Source organism: Amblyomma mixtum, chromosome 10 (genome assembly GCF_055824585.1).
Source record: "Amblyomma mixtum isolate Tamu chromosome 10, ASM5582458v1, whole genome shotgun sequence".
Taxonomy (NCBI): Eukaryota; Metazoa; Arthropoda; class Arachnida; order Ixodida; family Ixodidae; genus Amblyomma; species Amblyomma mixtum.
The window spans coordinates 13,756,785-13,774,574 of NC_143021.1; the positions used below are offsets into that span (position 1 = coordinate 13,756,785).

Genomic DNA, 17,790 nt, shown 5'->3' on the forward strand with positions numbered 1-17,790 from the left:
TTATAAAATTTTAAATAATCCTGTTGTAATGGTGGAAAAGCACGCATTTTGATTTGTATTTCCGAAATGGAACCGAAAAGTGAGCACAACGTAGTGATGTTAAGCGTAGGTTTACCGTGTCGCTGCGCCGCAAAACATTTCGAATTTTTTGGTTTCATACAGTATAGTACCGCGGGCCTCTACACAGAAAATAATAACGTTGCATAGGTACCGCCCCTCATGTATCGACCATTGGCACGAACTTTCTCCTCGTCACTGTCACACAAACAACAATTATTAATTCTAAGCAAACATATCTGAAGACTCGATGCATATTCCCGCAGATATCGAATCTACAGGTTGTTTCACCTAAGTCCTTAAAAAATCTTTAAGAATAGGGTTTTTCAGTTAGCAAAACGCTTTTTCTTCATAACATTGTCAGTGATGTAGTACATCGGAATACAGCTAAGACGTGCTGACTACCAGGCTGGTTAGCTAATACTCAACCATTAACTTTTTATCTTTTACAGTTAGGTTTCTTAATTATTGAAAGACGTGGAACCCATCATAAGATCTGTCTATATCAGCTTTTCTCTTGATCATGTCTGCTAGTTTTAGCAGTCACTTGTGCTTTTATATTTTTGCTAGAGCTATGAGTTTATGCTAAAAGTCGCTGAACGAAAACTTTAGTTGTCAGTCCTATGCATAGCCTTGTATGACGTCTTTCTTCACTCTGCAACATGCATTATGCTTCATGAAGTACTTTGAACTTTTGTTTTCTATGAATGTTCTTTCCCATTATTCTGTCTATTCTTGTTAATTCTGGCTTCAGCTGCACTAAAGTTATTCAGATTCCTGATGGGGAAGCAAACATCGCTGCAATACATCATACACATTAACTGCCCGGATACTTCGTTATGTTTGCATTGTTTAGATAAGTGCTGTAGATACTGTGATGGAGAATTCATTAACACTATCACGTTATTCTGTGTCAGCGTGGCACCAATGGCATTACACTACGCATGCAAGAAATGTTTACCCAGCGCACCTGAATGAGAACGTGCCATGTTCTGTGGAGGTTTATCATCCGCAAGCAGCACTGTGGCTACTAGAGGTGATGTAGTGGAAAGAAAATTTACTTCAACCACCTCTGGCCTTTACTGTTCACAGGATGAGTTTACATCCCTCTGCCGCTGTAGTACGGTTGCGATGAAAGGGGTCAGATGCGCAACGAATGCTGTGCAAACGAATGCGTTCGCCTCTTTCTCGCCATGGGCTATGAATACCCATGAGTGACGAGTGCGTAAAACGTGCTCGACACATACTTTTGTCACGGTAGCCCATTATTTTACTACAGCACTGATATATGCCACTGACGGAACGGGAAAATGTTGGGTATTTTCCTTTACATCGTGGGAACAAAGAAAGGGTTAATCTCATGGGACTTTCACGAACCGAGGAAAATAGTGTGAGTGGTAGGAAACTTCATTCTATTTTTATTGAAAAAGAAAAGTACAATCTGCTTTATAATGTTGTCGCTTACGCAAGTTTTCGGTTATGTTTCGTAGAGATGACTTCCAAGGTAGAGTTTGCAAACCAACTCGTAAATAGCTAATCTAAGCTACAAATTTTCTCACGCTTTTTATTTAAACAGTTTGCATAGCTTTCTACCTTCCAATATAGAAAATATGGAGTTAAAACACGTAGCCTATCACCCGTATTGTAAACTTTGATCCCTGTTGGCTCTTTTAAACAGTTTAATAATTGTGCTGCCCAAGTAAAGAAGTCTGGCCATTTACTTCATCAACAGTTAGTGTAGTTGCTCATTGAGCGAGACGTTGCTGGCAGAAAAAAATCTCCTGCGTCACAAAATTCAGTAGCGAAGACGAGGCATGCATTCCTCTTGGCAGTGTTCCTTTGAGTAAAATCTGTTCGTGACGGGCCAAAAAGTCTTCTTTCGTAGGAATGTCTCGGTTTTCTTGCATTCATCTTCATCGGCGTCATAAAAATAGGACGTGTAGAATCGAAAACTATGCAGTTGTGTTTCCTTCAAGCACGATGATTTACCTGGAGAAAAAAAATCATGTACAGAGTGTGATCTCATACTCACGGAATGTACGAGCAGTCACTTCATTTCATGACAAGAATCACGGTTAGTGACAGCTGCGCTCCCACGAGCAGCTCCAACCTACTTAAGGTGTTAACAGCCTAGACACTTCCACAGCACTTTTTGCATTGAAAAAATTTTGCATTAATCGTAAAGATCAATTTACGATGAAATAAAAAATTGGGAAGAAATATTAGCGTTTTTATTCCCTGTTCCTAAGCAGTAAGGTTTGGGAAAAAGCATGCAAATAATTCCTCACGATAAATCGACCACTGAGGTCGATTTTAGCATATTTGCAAATCTGAGTTTTATCCCTTTAAATGCATGTAATTTTTATTTCGTGATTGAAATTTCATTTTTGTTTAGAAATTGCGAAGGAGAGAATCCCGGGTTATTTTATAAAAAATGCACGAAACATTAGGTGGTTTATCATCCATAAAGCTCTTTCCCAGATATGAGCTCAACGAAGGGCCCAGTTTAAAAACTACATTTTTGCTCTACACTCGGCATAGATGCATAGGTTGTCGCTTAAATCATCCCTACTGATTTAATGCTCCGCGTGGACATTGCAAGAAGCACAAAGGTGGTAGAGATTTAGCTGCACTGTTTCTTTAGGGTATTTTTTTAGCAATAGAGGAGTGAATATTCGGCATTGTGGAACATTGGAGGGTTCCTTTAAAATTTGCCTGACGGTCTGTCGGATCATCTGTGTCGACTGTCTTTCTTCTTGGCACACACCAAACAAAAAAATAGAAAACTTACTATTGCAGGTGAGAAGGCATTCTTTTCGAGTAAGAAAGCTGTTTCCATTTCCGCCAGGACAGGACATAAACTTTTCGCATTTTCCACTGGAGGAGTTGAAACCGTACCGGGCTTGGGAATAACTTCCGTTGCATTTGAGTACAGGATCTATTCTGTTTTCGCAGGCATCGAGACTGAGTTCTGTAAAATTGAACGGTTCTTCATCACGATTGGGGCCTTCTATTCTTTAAAGGTCCCCGTATTGGGAGTACTAAAAGAGGGGTGCGTAACACGTGTAAAACACCTTACGCACAGAACAAACATTTCAGCTACAGGTATGAACAGTCTTTCTCAAAAGTTTGGAGCCCAGGCGTTTTCTTCTGAAGCACACTGTCTGGTTCGTAATACATCGCCAGTGCTCCAAATTTGCTGAAAGTAAGAAGATTTCTGTTCCTGCCTGCTCCAATGGGTAGGACTACCACGAATGTTACAGGAGTCCCACTGCGAGGCTTAGAAGCATACCCCCGGGCTATAAACTTTTGACAAAGACTGTACGTTCGCTGTTACATATGAGTGCTATAGATTTCGAAAATGTGGCTGCGGCTTAGCCCGGTTATGCAAGCGAAAGCTTTGCTATGCGTGGTTATGCTGTGTTGCTCAGCCAGGTTAGACTCAACCTCTTCGTCCGCCGCCGAAATCATTGCGGAGGCAGAAACAGCGGCTGCAGCCTCGAAAGCGCTTCGCTGCCGCCCTTCGGCATCCTTCAAACGCCGCTGAGCCAGTCGACGCTCCCGTTCAACGTCGGTCTCTGCCGCTAGCTTCGCAGGTTTACCTTCCCTACCTGTAGCTAAATATTTCGCATGATTGGCAATGTAAGCCGGATGATCATACTCAGCCCGTCGTATATGAGACCGTCCCGACTGCGTGGACGTTTCCGGCCGACTCGCTTCATTCATATCGTGAAACTGCGAGGCGGCAGTGTGTATGCACGCGAGAGCGGCGCTGCCTCCCTTTCAAGCGAACGGTGAGTCACGTGGTTAGTCACGTGGACACAGCTGGCGAGGCTGCGGCGAGTCACGCATTACGTCACGCGGCTGACACCCCTCCACTCCTCCACTTGAAGGTCAAATGCACCGCGTCGATGGCCTTGGCTCGGCGAGGCTATTAAAGTTTTCCCTTGAAAAATGTGGATGGGCTAGTGTTATAAGTTGTACATAAAACAATGCTGCCAGATATTTCATCCTCTCAAGAGCAAAATATAGGAACAGAAGCTATTCCTGCATCACTATCTGGCATTTTTAATACCGACGGTTCCATAACCATTGTAACATATAAGAAATAGCAGATACTGGATTGCCGCCGCGGTGGCTCAGTGGTTATGGTGCTCGGCTGCTGACCCGAAAGACGCGGGTTCGATCCCGACCGCGGCGGTTGAATTTCTTTGGAGGAGAAATACTAGAGGCCCGTGTACTGTGCGATGTCAGTGCACGTTAAAGAACCCCAGGTGGTCGAAATTTCCGCAGCCCTCCACTACGGCGTCTCTCGTAGCCTTAGTCGCTTTGGGACGTTAAACCCCATAAACCAACCAATCAACCAGATACTGGATTGAGCCCACATCGCGGCCAGAGTTACTTGATTCTGAGACTCGCCGGGAAGGTATACTGATTTTGTAGAGCACATGCTGGCTCCAGTTTCAGGTCATGACATGTCATGAAGCTAATATGTTTACTGCGATATTATTTCTTATTAAGTTCTCATTGAAAAACTTTGATACCTTGATACTTCGAGACATCGAGGTTGAAAAACGTGATAGCTTGCTGCCCAAAAGAGGAATATTATACTGTTCTTCATGAGCAGTATAAGATACTTATTTGCCTGGAAAAATGATGTTCTTTAGGATGAGCAAGCTACTAACACGTGACTGATCTGGGGACCTGACAATGGGCGTGCTTCAAAAAGATAGATGGGGCGACGGAGCGGAAGGTTCGCGCTGACACATCTTGCCCTCAGGTTAGGAAGAAAAGTCTAAGAGTACTCCTGTTAACCTCCTTGCTGACGACGTAAACGAAGGCGCCCCTGCCGGCTACCAGCTTTACGTGAAATACAACGGTACCCGTATAATAAAGACAACCGCGCACATTATCACAGCGGCATGCAGAGTGTGTAGTACTGTTGCAGCTGCAGACTAGATGCGCTACATATAAACTAAGCCGGATCGACCCTGCTAGATTCGCTACTGTCGCCCTCATATAAACACGGCTTACGAGCCTTCAATGGCGCGTTTTAGGTGTCTACCGAGAAATGAGACAGTTATTAAGCCATTTCCTTCGCTCAAACCCCACTTTTTTCATCGGATTTGATTCATAGAAAGTTATGGAAATGTCAAAAAACTAAACCTAGTCAAGAAGATCATCTGCGCAAAAGTGCAACTGAGAATGAATAGACCAATATTGTTTTGCACTGCGCTTGCTGAAATTTTGCCGATACCTTCATTCGCATTAACCAATACAACTCATACGGTTCGAAGACCTAATCAGGAGGGGTGCAGAACACCAGTTCAAGCGTCGATATATTATTCAATTTAAAAATCGAGAAAGCGAAAGCTCCCTCATACATACAGAATTACTTTTTAACAGCACTCATCTCAACCAGCCAAACTCGCAATCTCTGGGAATGAGATCGCGAAATAAAGGGAGCCTTATACAACGAACTCAATAACGTATGTAGTAATGCACCACCAATGCAGTTATAGCGGAGCCAAAAAGCAATAAAAGGCCCAGAGCTAGGTTACATACCACTCACTACATACGATAACAACCTTAGAAGTGTTCTTATATCTGCAGATTTAAAAACTTCCAACCGGTTATTCTTCGCAGGGACCTAGAAGTCAGCGTCACGATGTCGCGTGCGGTGGAGACACTAGTGTTGAATAATTTGCCAGCCTAACGGACAGATAAATATTTTACAGAGAAGTTCCCATCTCTCAGATTATGAATTTCTTTCTAATTTTCAGCCTGGGAATACTATCCGCTCTCCTTAGCGCGGTTAGACTGTTATGCTGGTTAGAAGGGGTCAGCCACTCGTGTTGTTTCACCCCCCAATAAAAGCAAAAACGCAATAAAGTACTCGTTGAATTACGCAGGAATTTACTAGTTGTACACGGGGATAACTGAAAGAAAGAAGCGAAGGCAAGCTTTCCAGTCTTCTTGGCACATTCTTACCTTCGCTCGAGGACTCCAGTTCATCCGCTTCAATATCTCTTTTCTCTAGAAACACAAAACATTTTGGTTCAGCACTGGAATACGGATATACCACCATTGTTCGCTTTGTATTAGGTCGTTTGCGGTCATAATAATAATAATAATAATAATAATAATAATAATAATAATAATAATAATAATAATAATAATAATAATAATAATAATAATAATAATAATAATAATAATAATAATAATAATATTCGGTCCGATTCGATCCTGGCCGCAGCGGCTGAATTTCAATGGAGGCGAAATTCTAGAGGCCCGTCTATTGTGCGATGTCAGTGAATGTTAAAAATCCCGAGGTGGTCGAAATTTCCGGAGCCCTTCACTTCGGCGTCCTTCATAGACTGAGTTGCTTTAGGACGTTAAACCCTAATAAACCAATAAACCAATAATCATTTTCCAAAAGCTCCGCAGACAAACAGATGCAGTGGCAGTGTTTATAGAGTGTAGGCATTTTAAATGACACTATAACTTTGGATAAAGGTTTCGATCTACATACTACCTAATATCTAGGTGTTCTCAACATGTTCATTACGGCACTTCTAAGCTTATTATTGTCCGCTGTCTATTGATGTATTGCTTCCCGTCAGAGCTTTTTGAGTCATGTAGATGGACTAAAATTTCTTGGTAAGGTTTTAATCATGTACTTGAGACTTGCGTTCGCAGTAACTGTATACGTTTAATACTATTCTTCTTCATGATCGTGAAACTATGTATTTTAATGCTGCAACAGCGTCATTCACCGGAAAGCGGCATTCCATTTGACGTTTTCCTACACACAATGCGGTGGCCTATGACCCATGTCGCATGCATTCAACTCGGAGGAGCCCCAGTACATATCGAGGAGAGAGCACGGACCTGTGGTAAAGAGGCTGGCAGCCACCGGAATCGGACCCTGCACCTTCCAAATATGAGGTATGCGCTCAAACCACGAGGCCACTGTTGTGCTAGTTATCGCCTGAACTAGTAGGCATCCTCAGAAGCCATGTAACCACAATGCCTAAACCAACGCTGCGTGCATGAAACTCAAACAAGGGAGGCTCAGTAAAGAGATGCAAATTCATTGTTTGCATGAATCGTGGGTCATCGGTGGGTCACGTCGTGTAGTCACGCTGTGCGGTCACGAATACTGAGTCGCGAGATGAAACCATGGGACAGCCAAGATTTTGAAAAAAGCTTGTGAAAAGCATATGTGCGTAAGGTTGCTATCGCTGCCCTTTAACGGTTTCAAGAAGTTGGCTTCTCTGGTTGCTCATTGAGAGGTCAAGCCGCACCCATGAAAATTTAAAATTCGCCGACTAGTCGCCCATAAAGAAACAGAAATGAGGCTTCCGAAAATTGCAGCCGCAGTGAACGTGTTAAAGAATACACGGGAATTGGGAAAATTGAATATTCATCAAGACCACATAATATTAGACAACATAGTCGTCATTGTTAGTTTATTGCGTCTCAGGAAATCGGAGAAAGCGCAGCTGATTTTTCACCGTAAGAACGCCTGCATTACAACAAATTTTTAACCAGCCGACAATGATAATCTCTATTTTGGAGTCTGGTTGCATGCGCATTCCTTCAGGGGAGGACCCTTGTGATCTCAGCTTGGCACTAGGAAACAGCCTATAGAAATACCAAAGTCTAAGAGCAAGCATTGTACACTGCCAAGAAATATCTGTTTTTATAAGGACTGCGATTGTCTGGAATCAGGGAATAATACAAAGACCGGTCTACATTCTTTCGTGAAGTGGTACTGATGTGTACTGCCCAGGAAGTATACGTCTAGAGTTGTGCGCCAGTCATTGAAATCTATGAAGTACGTGAGCTTTAGTTCATGCAGAAGGGCTCATTGCCAAGAGGCCAAAATAGTATTCAAAAATAATGCCTTGTTTAAAAAAGTATTACATACCCAGAACGTCTGTACCAGCACACTTTATCAACCGGAAAATGTTTGTAAGCCCGATTTATTTTTGCATATTGTAAGATTACATCACCATCCGCAGATCGCTACTCCGGATGATTGCAGTTTGTAGCTACTTATTGAAAAAAATAGATACCATTCCTTTTTTTACGGGAGTCTAAACTACTGGGCTCGAGCTGAGGACAAATTTTCAAAGCAACATTTCGTTACGTCTCGTAAGAATGCATATTTGTCCCTAGAAATTTCATAACGGTATCTTATAACATTCAACTGCTGGCTCAATACTAAAACTGATGTCGAAGACCTTGAAAGCGGGCTCATAAAATCGTGTAATGTTTCGCTCTGAAATTTTCTTATCTCATTCGCGGTATTATCAACGTCCATAGCGGCTTTCAAATGAATGCGCCTAAAGCTGTCGTACCTCTTGATGAGACTTGATTCCAGGATTCAAATTGTGATGCCTCGTTCTCTGTTTCCCCTATCGTACCTGAAATGAAAAAAAGCAGAACATTTTGTGCCACTTGATGTATCCTAAAAAAAGGAAGGATGTTCCGAAGACGGCTTCCGTTCCCTTTACTACGATAGTTTCAAAGCATGTTAAGACATAGGTTTTCAGAACAGGGACGTTTCTCAATGCATTTCAAGCGATCGAGTGTGGATTCAGGCCCTCCAGACGACAGCGATGACCGCCAGCACCTTCGGTGGGTTATTGCTGCATCTTCGAGTTAAATTCCACGGTAGTGTATTGATAGTGTAGTTGTGAATTCAAAATTCTAGTTTTTTTTTTCTTGAAAAGCAGTAAATGTCCTTGCTAATACAAATTTTCTTGAGGAGCGTATATTAGTGTAGGCATGCATATAAAGAAGGAACGACAGTTGGGCAAGTTGGTATCAGTTCAATTTGGAAGCTACAGTGAAAAAGACACGCAAGACGTACAGAAAGAGGACAGAGACAAGCGCTGAGTCGCAGCTAATTTTTTAGTATAAAAAAACGCAACACATTTTGTACAACTCAGCCATGTCAAAACAAGTGGAGAGCACTTGTGCCAGCACATTGCAGGGGAAAAAGGACTAACACAGCACTATACCTTACAGAAGAGAATCCCGCCCCCTCTCTTGGACTTAAAGGCAAGATTAAGAATTATCAAGGAAGGAGGCCTCCTTTTCGACTAGCATAACAGAAGACTGGCTTACACATTGAGGTTGTCTTTTTCACATACACTTTAACATGCTTTGTTGATAAATATAATATAGTGAGTGCTGCTCACAATGTATTTCAAAAACACAAGTCGTCTGAGTATGCACTACTGAATATCAAACATGAAATATTACAAAATATTTATTTATTTTATTTATACAGATTACCCCTAAAGGCCCTCGAGAGGGTATTACATAGGGGGGGGGGGCACAGGCAATTCAACAGAATAAAAAAACCACAAATATAAAACAAACAACAAAAGCACAAATAAGACACTTTGTATGAAATATGTAAGCAAAAGAATCAATCAAAAGCACAAATAAGACACTTTGCATGACATATGAAACTTGAAGGTTCAATTACTGACATTGAAGCGGATGTCGTGCTACTTACTGAAACCTGGCTGAACGAAGATATTAGAGACAGTGAAATATTTTGCCCCTCCCTTAACTTCACAATATACCGGCATGACAGGAAAACCAAAAAAGGCGGAGGCGTCCTCATAGCTATCAAGAACACCTTTTCATCTTCTCACATCTCTAATGACGACACTCTTGAACTCACGTGGGCATCCGTGAATGACAGGGCAAAGAAAGTCGTTTTTGGTATTTGCTATCGACCACCTGATAGTGATTCATCCTTCTGCGACGCGCTGTGCCTTGCTTTGAACAACATCAAAGATAAATTTCCAAATTCTCCCATCTATTTATTCGGCGATTTCAACTTCCCTAACATCAGCTGGCCCTTACTCTCAGTGCTTAATAGATCACCTTCCCACGAATCAAAACGCTTCCTTGATCTAACACTTGACTTCAACCTACACCAAGTCATTACATGCCCCACAAGAGGAAGTAACATTCTTGACCTACTTCTGACAACCTCCCCCGATGACGTTAAAGGCATCACCATGTTACCAGCCATTAGCGATCACAAACTAATTCACATCCGCCTATCATTGCCCATCACAAAGCGGTCCCCAACGAAAAAGATAATAACCGACTACAAAAGGGCTAATTTCAATGCCATCAACCACGCACTATCAGAATTTTATAACTCTTTTGTGAAATCTTATAATGCTCACTCGGTCAGTGCCAACTGGGAACTTTTTAAATCTACAATGCTAACACTGAAAAACCTACACATTCCGTCCTTCCTTGTAAAATCCGATTGTAACAACGAATGGTTCAATAGAGACTTGAAAAGAATTCTTAATCGGAAAAAGCGTCTTTACCGTAAAGCTAACTTGCATAACCTGCCTGAAACATGGGAACGATACCATGTATGCGCAAAAGAATATAATGAAAAATTGGTCTCCGCTAAACTGAAGTTTTTTTCTTCCGACTTACATTCTATCCTTCAAACAAACCCTAATAAATTCTGGCGTATTCTCTCCCCTAAACTCCGATCCTCTAGAATTGAGCTTCTTGACGCTGACCGTGAGCCCATAGACAGCAATGAGTGCGCGGAAATTCTAAATAAATACTTCTGTTCAGTGTTCTTCTCAGCAACTAGCAGTCCAAGTTTTTTGCCAGCCACCTCAGCATTACCCATGTCCCAAATCACAATCACACCGGCAGGAATAGCAACCTTAATCAGTTCTCTCAAAACTTCATCATCGGCTGGCTGTGACAATATCAACAGCAAACTCCTGAAAAATACTAGTTCAGTCTCAAGCTTAATCCTGCATCTAATTTTTACCCAATCGTTGGAATCCGGCGAAGTCCCCGACGACTGGAAGATAGCTGAAATCATTCCGATATTCAAGAAAGGTGACCGCACAAATCCGTCCAACTATCGCCCCATTTCCTTGACCAGCATTCCTTCAAAATTACTCGAACATGTTATATCGTCTAACTTAATGAGCCATCTAGACTCAATTAACTTCTTTTATCCCCACCAACACGGTTTTCGAAAACACTATTCCTGTGAAACCCAATTGGCCGAATTCACTCATGACATCCTACACTTTATGGACAATAACCTTCAAATAGACGCCGTTTTTTTAGATTTTTCGAAAGCATTCGACCGTGTTCCTCACTCGCACCTGCTCGCAAAACTCTCCTCCCTAGGCATTCCTGGTAACCTAATAACCTGGATCGATCATTTCTTAAATGGGCGCATGCAATTCACTTCATGCAATGGTTACCGCTCACCCCTTACCGATGTATCATCAGGTGTCCCCCAGGGCGCTGGATTATCACCACTGCTATTCCTCATTTACATCAACGATCTTTCAGTAAACACAAACGCCAAATTAAGACTGTTCGCGGACGACTGCGTAATTTACAGCCCCATTCGTGATCCCACCGATTGTCACCTACTACAAAAAGATATTGACATAATAGCCACATGGTGCGACCGATGGCTCATGCCTTTAAACCTAGATAAATGCCAACTGTTGTCATTCTCTCGCAAACGCGCAGTTATTCATCATTCATACAATATTAACTCAGTCCCGATTGCCTCAACAACGTCATATAAGTATCTTGGATTACATCTGACATCTTCACTATCTTGGGTGAACCATGTCCAAAGAATATGTTCTGATGCCTCCCGTGTCTTGGGTTATCTCCGACGTAACCTCAAGTCAGCATCTCCCGAAGTAAGAAAGCTTGCTTACCTAACATTTGTTCGTCCCAAACTTGAATTTGCATCATCCATCTGGCATCCCTCTCAAGCGTACCTTAGCACCGAACTTGAGGCCATCCAAAACCGCGCGACCCGTTTTATCACCTCTGAATACTCAAAAGAAAGTAGCATCACTGCACTCAAACATTCTATCTCCCTCCCCACACTTGAATCACGCCGCATCATCTCACGCCTTTGCCTACTACACAGCTTTTTCTACCATCCGATATCAAAACATCCCCTGCTGAAACCACCGATCCGAACTTCCAGTCGCCTCAGCCACAGCCACCCCATAGCCAGCATCAAGAGTCGTACTTTAGCAATGAGCAGTTCCTTTTTTCCTGACGCAATAAACCATTGGAATGCCCTGCCCAACGACATAGTATCATGCAACGATCGCAAATCATTTCGCGCGAAACTCACCAGTCATTTTCAGAACACGTGAATCATTTGCTGGCCTTTACTTTTTTTCTGTATTTTCCCTGAGTTTTTATTGTATTTTTCTGTGCTTTCTTGGCTTCTCTTGTTTTTTTTTTATATAACCACTTGATACTTTTTATCTTTATTTTTAGTGTTTGCAGTTGCAGTGTTTCTTTTATTGTCTATGTTTTCATCATGAGTGCGTTCACACAAAACAATTTGTAACCCCCTCCTTATGTAATGCCCTCGGGCCTTTAAGGACGAAATAAATGAAATGAAATATAAGTAAGCAAAAGAATCAAAAGAATGGCAGCGCGGCAAAGAACGAAGATTACTGCATTATTAAAATTATACAAACAGAACACTAATACAATGAATCTTTTTAGTAACAAACGCTGCAAAAAAAGGAAGCCATGAACAAATAAAATAACAATGTATGCGAAGAGTTAAGCAGTAGTTATTGAAGATATAAGTTTAAAATATTTATCAGGATCAGTGGTGGTTGCGATATGTGAAGGCAGAGTGTTCCAGTCAGATATTGTGCGTGGTTAGAATGAATGCGCATAGACAAATGTTCTGCACGTGAAACGTCTAATTTTAAAGGGATGATCGCGGCGGTCAAAAATCGAAGGAGGCAAAGAAAAAAAGTCGTTATGAAGTGATGGATGATGATAAAGTTTATGAAAAAGTGACAGTCGTGCAATTTTACGGCGGAGACATAAATCCTGGAGACCTGCGCGTTTCTTTAAGGTTGTGACGCTGGTGTTACGTGAATAATCGGAGTAAATAAAACGAACGGCGCGGTTCTGCAATGATTCAATGTTATTTATTAGGTAAGATTGGTAAGGATCCCAAATAGCCGAGGCATATTCAATTTTAGGTCGAATTAGAGTGGTATAGGCATGAGCACGGAGGTGAGGAGGAGCATGCTTTAGGTTATGTTTTAAGAGACCTAATGACCGATTAGCAGATGCAAGCATAAGGTTAATATGGTGGTTTCATGCTAAATCTGAATGAAGGTGAAGTCCTAAGTACTTATACGTGGTGACTAGCTCGAGTGAGCTATTATTTAAGGAGTATGCTGTTTGAATTCGAGACATTCGGTTAGTAAAAGACATCAATTTAGTTTTTGAATGATTAAGTTGCATAAGCCAGGTTGAGCACCATGCTGTTACTGAATCCAGGTCAGATTGAAGGGATTGGCAATCGGTGTTAGAATAAATTTTGCGATAAATTACACAATCATCAGCAAAAAGTCTGATATGGGAAGAAATGGAATCCGGTAAATCGTTGATAAATATTAGGAAAAGTAAGGGGCCAAGCACACTTCCTTGTGGGACGCCAGAGTGTACTTGGCTGAAAGACGAATTGTGGTTATTGACAGTTGTAAATTGAGACCTGGAAAAGAGAACATCTTAAACCCATGCAATGACAAGAGGGTGAATATTAAGCAATGCTAGTTTCATTAATAACCGGTTGTGAGGTACTCTCTCGAAAGCTTTAGAAAAATCAAGAAATATGGAGTCTACTTGAATGCCAGCATCAATCGATGAATGTATGTCTTGAATGAATCCGGCAAGTTGCGTTTCGCATGAGTAGCCTTTACGGAACCCATGTTGATATTTAAAGATAATGTTATGTTCTTCAAGATAGTTGATCACCTGCGAGTGAATTACGTGTTCAAGAAGTTTGCAAACAGTGCTAGTTAATGAAATGGGTCGGTAATTTAGTGGTGAGGAACGATCGCCAGACTTGAAAATTGGCACAAATTTAGCTAGGCGCCAGTCCAGCGGAATCACGCCTGATGATAGAGATTGTGAAAAAATAGCGGACAAGATGCGATGAATACCATCAGACGAATTTTTGAGTATTTTGTTATTAAAGCCAAGGCGATCTGATGCTGATGTTGTTTTAAGCTTCCCTAGTAAGGATAAGATACCGGTCTCACTGATAAATATTTCGGACATTGATGTATTAGAAGTGCTGACAGAAATAGGAGGTAGAGGGAGATCTTCACGGGTAAAAACGGATGTGAATGCGTTATTGAAAAGTTCGGCGCATTCGGCCACTGGAACACTGCTGCCTTCCGCGTTGGTAAGAGTAATGTCAGGATGATTAGCGGGGTTTATTATCTGCCAGAACTTCCGTGGATTGTTTGTTAGCATTGCCGGTAGATCGTGTGTGAAGAAGTGCCTACGTGCAGATATCAACTCAGACTGATATTCCTTATCACATAGTTTGTACCGTTGCCAAGATTCGGAATGTCTGTTCTTGTCGCCTTGTCTGTAAAGGCGCTTTTTCTTGTCAGTAAGGCGACGTAGATGCCTATTAAACCAAGGCGCTGTGTTAGTGCAAGGGGTACTGATGACGGGTATGAATCTGTCAATGAGAGTAGCAAGTTTCACGCTGAACAGGTTCCAGTTCGTTTCCACGGAGCGTGACGAAACATCGTGAAGAAAATGATCAGCAAAGACTGACAACTGAGCCTATGTATATATTGAAAAGCCTATGTATACAATAGTTCTATTTTTGTATCTGAGGAAAGCTTTGGACTCCGTTATTCATGACGACCTTCTCTGTAAGCTTTACGGCTATGGAATACGTGGAAACGTCCACAAACCTTTAAAGAATTACCTGACTAATCAATATCAGTATGTATCTTCTCACAATCAGTCGTCGTCAAGAATAAAAATTTTAAACAGTGCTCCACAGGGATAAATATTGGGACCTTTATTGTTCAACCTATATATTAATGATCTTCCCTCCATAACTTCGACACCCCAAATCATTATGTGTACAGACGATACAAACATATTCTTCTCGAATACATAATTATCAGTCTTAGAAGAAGACTAGCGAATACCTAAGGCATCTATCTGATTGGCTGCACATAAATAACATGCAACTAAACGTTAATAAAACAAAGTATGTTATATTTAGGATAATAAACAAGCCACTGTGTGGTGGATGGATGGATGGAAACAACTTTATTATACAAAAAAAAAATCTTCCAGGGTGATCCCCTACTGGTCCAGGAGCCCACGGGTTTGTGCTTCACGTAAAGCCCGATCCACCAGCCATTTCTGGCCGGCGGGCTGAGCGGTCCGTAAAGCAGCCTCCCAGGAAGAATGAGCGGGATTGGGAATGGGGGGTACTGCCTTTGGGGAAGGACATTCCCAAAGGTAGTGGAAAAGTGTGGATCTGGGCACGCCACAGGTGGTACAATCAGGAGGAAAGGTGGGGTGAAAGCATGAGAGACGATGGGGGGGAAATAAAACAGCCTGTCTCTAATTGTCGCCATGTGACGCTTGATGAGGGCGACAAGGTACTGTGGGGTGGTGGCAGTGTTATGCGGCTGAGTTTGTAGAATGTTGTGATTTGATGATATGTAGAGAGGACCGATGGGGCATCTTTCGCAGGGTTGGGTGCCTGATCATCCGGGGTCCGGAGGAGAGTTCTCGGGCCAGCGCATGAACGCGCTCATTACCGGGGATCGAGGCATGCCCAGGGACCCACGACAAAGTAACCATTCGGTCGAAAGAGGTGACTGTGGCAAGAATACGATCTGTTGCCGGCGTCGCCACGCCCTTTCGGTAGTGGCGGTACGTGCACTGGGAATGTGTGCAAATTTCGGTTGCGTTTTTGTCAATGGGGGAGTGGGCTAGAGCAAGTGCGATAGCGGCTCCTTCCGCTTCTGCACGCGAATTCGTCCGGATAGTGGCGGCGGCCCCCACTCTCTGGTGATATTACAGTCATGTTTTACTGCAAAATATTACAAGAGGTAAAAGAGCGAAAATTCTTAGTCGTTTCGTTTCGAAATGACATGTCATGGAATACACATGTCCCTAAACTAGCTTTTTAATTAGGTAAAACTATTGGACGCATATAGAGAATTAATTAACTTAATCTTCTATGGTTGAAAAAACAATGTACAACACACTTCTCCTTTGTAAACTATCATAATGCACACTAGTATGGGGAACAACTACTGCTAATAATTATAACCTGCGTTTAGTATTGCAAAAAGCTATTAAGAATATTTGATAACTATCACGGTAAGCTACACGATCTTCCTACTGAAAAGCTATTTATTAAGCACACAATGCTTCTAGGCACACAGATATCCTACCACAAATTATCGCAACACGTAAACAACAGTAAGCTATGCCTGACCAGTTTAGGTCAGACTATGCGAAAGTACTACCTTCGTAAACAGCATAGAAGAATATCAGTGACTAGCACCTACTACGGCCGACAGACCTTAAAATTTACAAATACGACATTTTTTAAATAATATTTCAGGAAAGCGCGAATTTCAACATCCCAGATTTAAACTAAAAGTGAAATTATATTTCGTAAACCGCGCCATTTCTTTTTCTTAATAGTGGCATCCACCATTACTTTCATATAGAATGTATATACGTATATTTAATATTTTCTGTGCTATATGAGATGCCATGTTGTGTAATCTTTGTATGTATGTATGTATGTATGTATTTATGTATGTATGTATGTATGTATGTATGTATGTATGTATGTATGTATGTATGTATGTATGTATGTATGTATGTATGTATGTATGTATGTATGTATGTATGTATGTATGTATGTATGTATGTATGTATGTATGTATGTATGTATGTATGTATGTATGTATGTATGTATGTATGTATGTATGTATGTATGTATGTATGTATGTATGTATGTATGTATGTATGTATGTATGTATGTATGTGTGTATGTGTGTATGTGTGTATGTGTGTGTGTATGTGTGTATGTATGTATGTATGTATGTATGTATGTATGTATGTATGTATGTATGTATGTATGTATGTATGTATGTATGTATGTATACATATACATATTTCCTCTTAAGTGCTACTACATTCATTTGAACGTATGTAAGTAATGTACAGATAACATCTTTTGTTAATAATTTGACGACTTTTCATGCAATTTCCACATGGAACGAACATTATTTTCCTATCTGTACACATTTATACTATATATATCCACTGTAATGAGAACGACCGGCAGCCGTTCACGCGGTGTGACGAAGAGGTGAACAAAGTGCTGTGCTGGTTCCTGAGTGACTCGTGGGGGATTTTCTTTTGCCTTTACTATCTACAGGTGAATACCAACCTTTACCTCCCGATTCTTGGCCGATCCCCCAGTGTGGGTATGTGCCATCCTGTCAAAGGCTACAACAACAACAACAACAACGACTAATGGGTGTGCGCCTGCCGTGACGCGTCCTCTCTCAACGGCCTCCGACCTGAGCTTCGAAGACGCACCCGTACACCATTGGATGACCACGTATTGGATGACCAGGTGGGAACGTCGGCTTCATGGTTAAGAAACCATAACTTGGCAACGTCTGTGAGATAGAAGAGGACGTTGCTCAACTTGACAGAGTCGTCCCACCGATTGTAAGTGCTGACGCGCTCTTATGTGGCCAGCCAGTCGTCGACGTCCTGGTCGTCCGTACCACTAAATGGGGAAGGTTCGCGCTGGCGTTGGACCCCGGAACAGAGGACGGTGGC

The 17,790-nt window shown here is 41.8% G+C and overlaps 1 protein-coding gene across 1 annotated transcript in view; it reads right to left on the minus strand.

Moving 5' to 3' along the window:
- Positions 1 to 1,452: 1,452 nt before the first annotated feature.
- LOC149325175 (hemaphysalin-like) overlaps positions 1,453 to 17,790 on the minus strand; it is a 34,731-nt gene continuing 18,393 nt past the window's right edge. The window contains exons 2-5 of the mRNA XM_089563481.1: positions 8,424 to 8,489; positions 6,049 to 6,093; positions 2,849 to 3,028; positions 1,453 to 2,046 (exon numbers count right to left, since the gene is read on the minus strand). Of these exons, the coding sequence (XP_089419607.1) occupies positions 1,853 to 2,046; positions 2,849 to 3,028; positions 6,049 to 6,093; positions 8,424 to 8,489 (485 nt within the window). The 3' untranslated portion in view covers positions 1,453 to 1,852. The remainder of the gene's footprint in view (positions 2,047 to 2,848; positions 3,029 to 6,048; positions 6,094 to 8,423; positions 8,490 to 17,790) is intronic.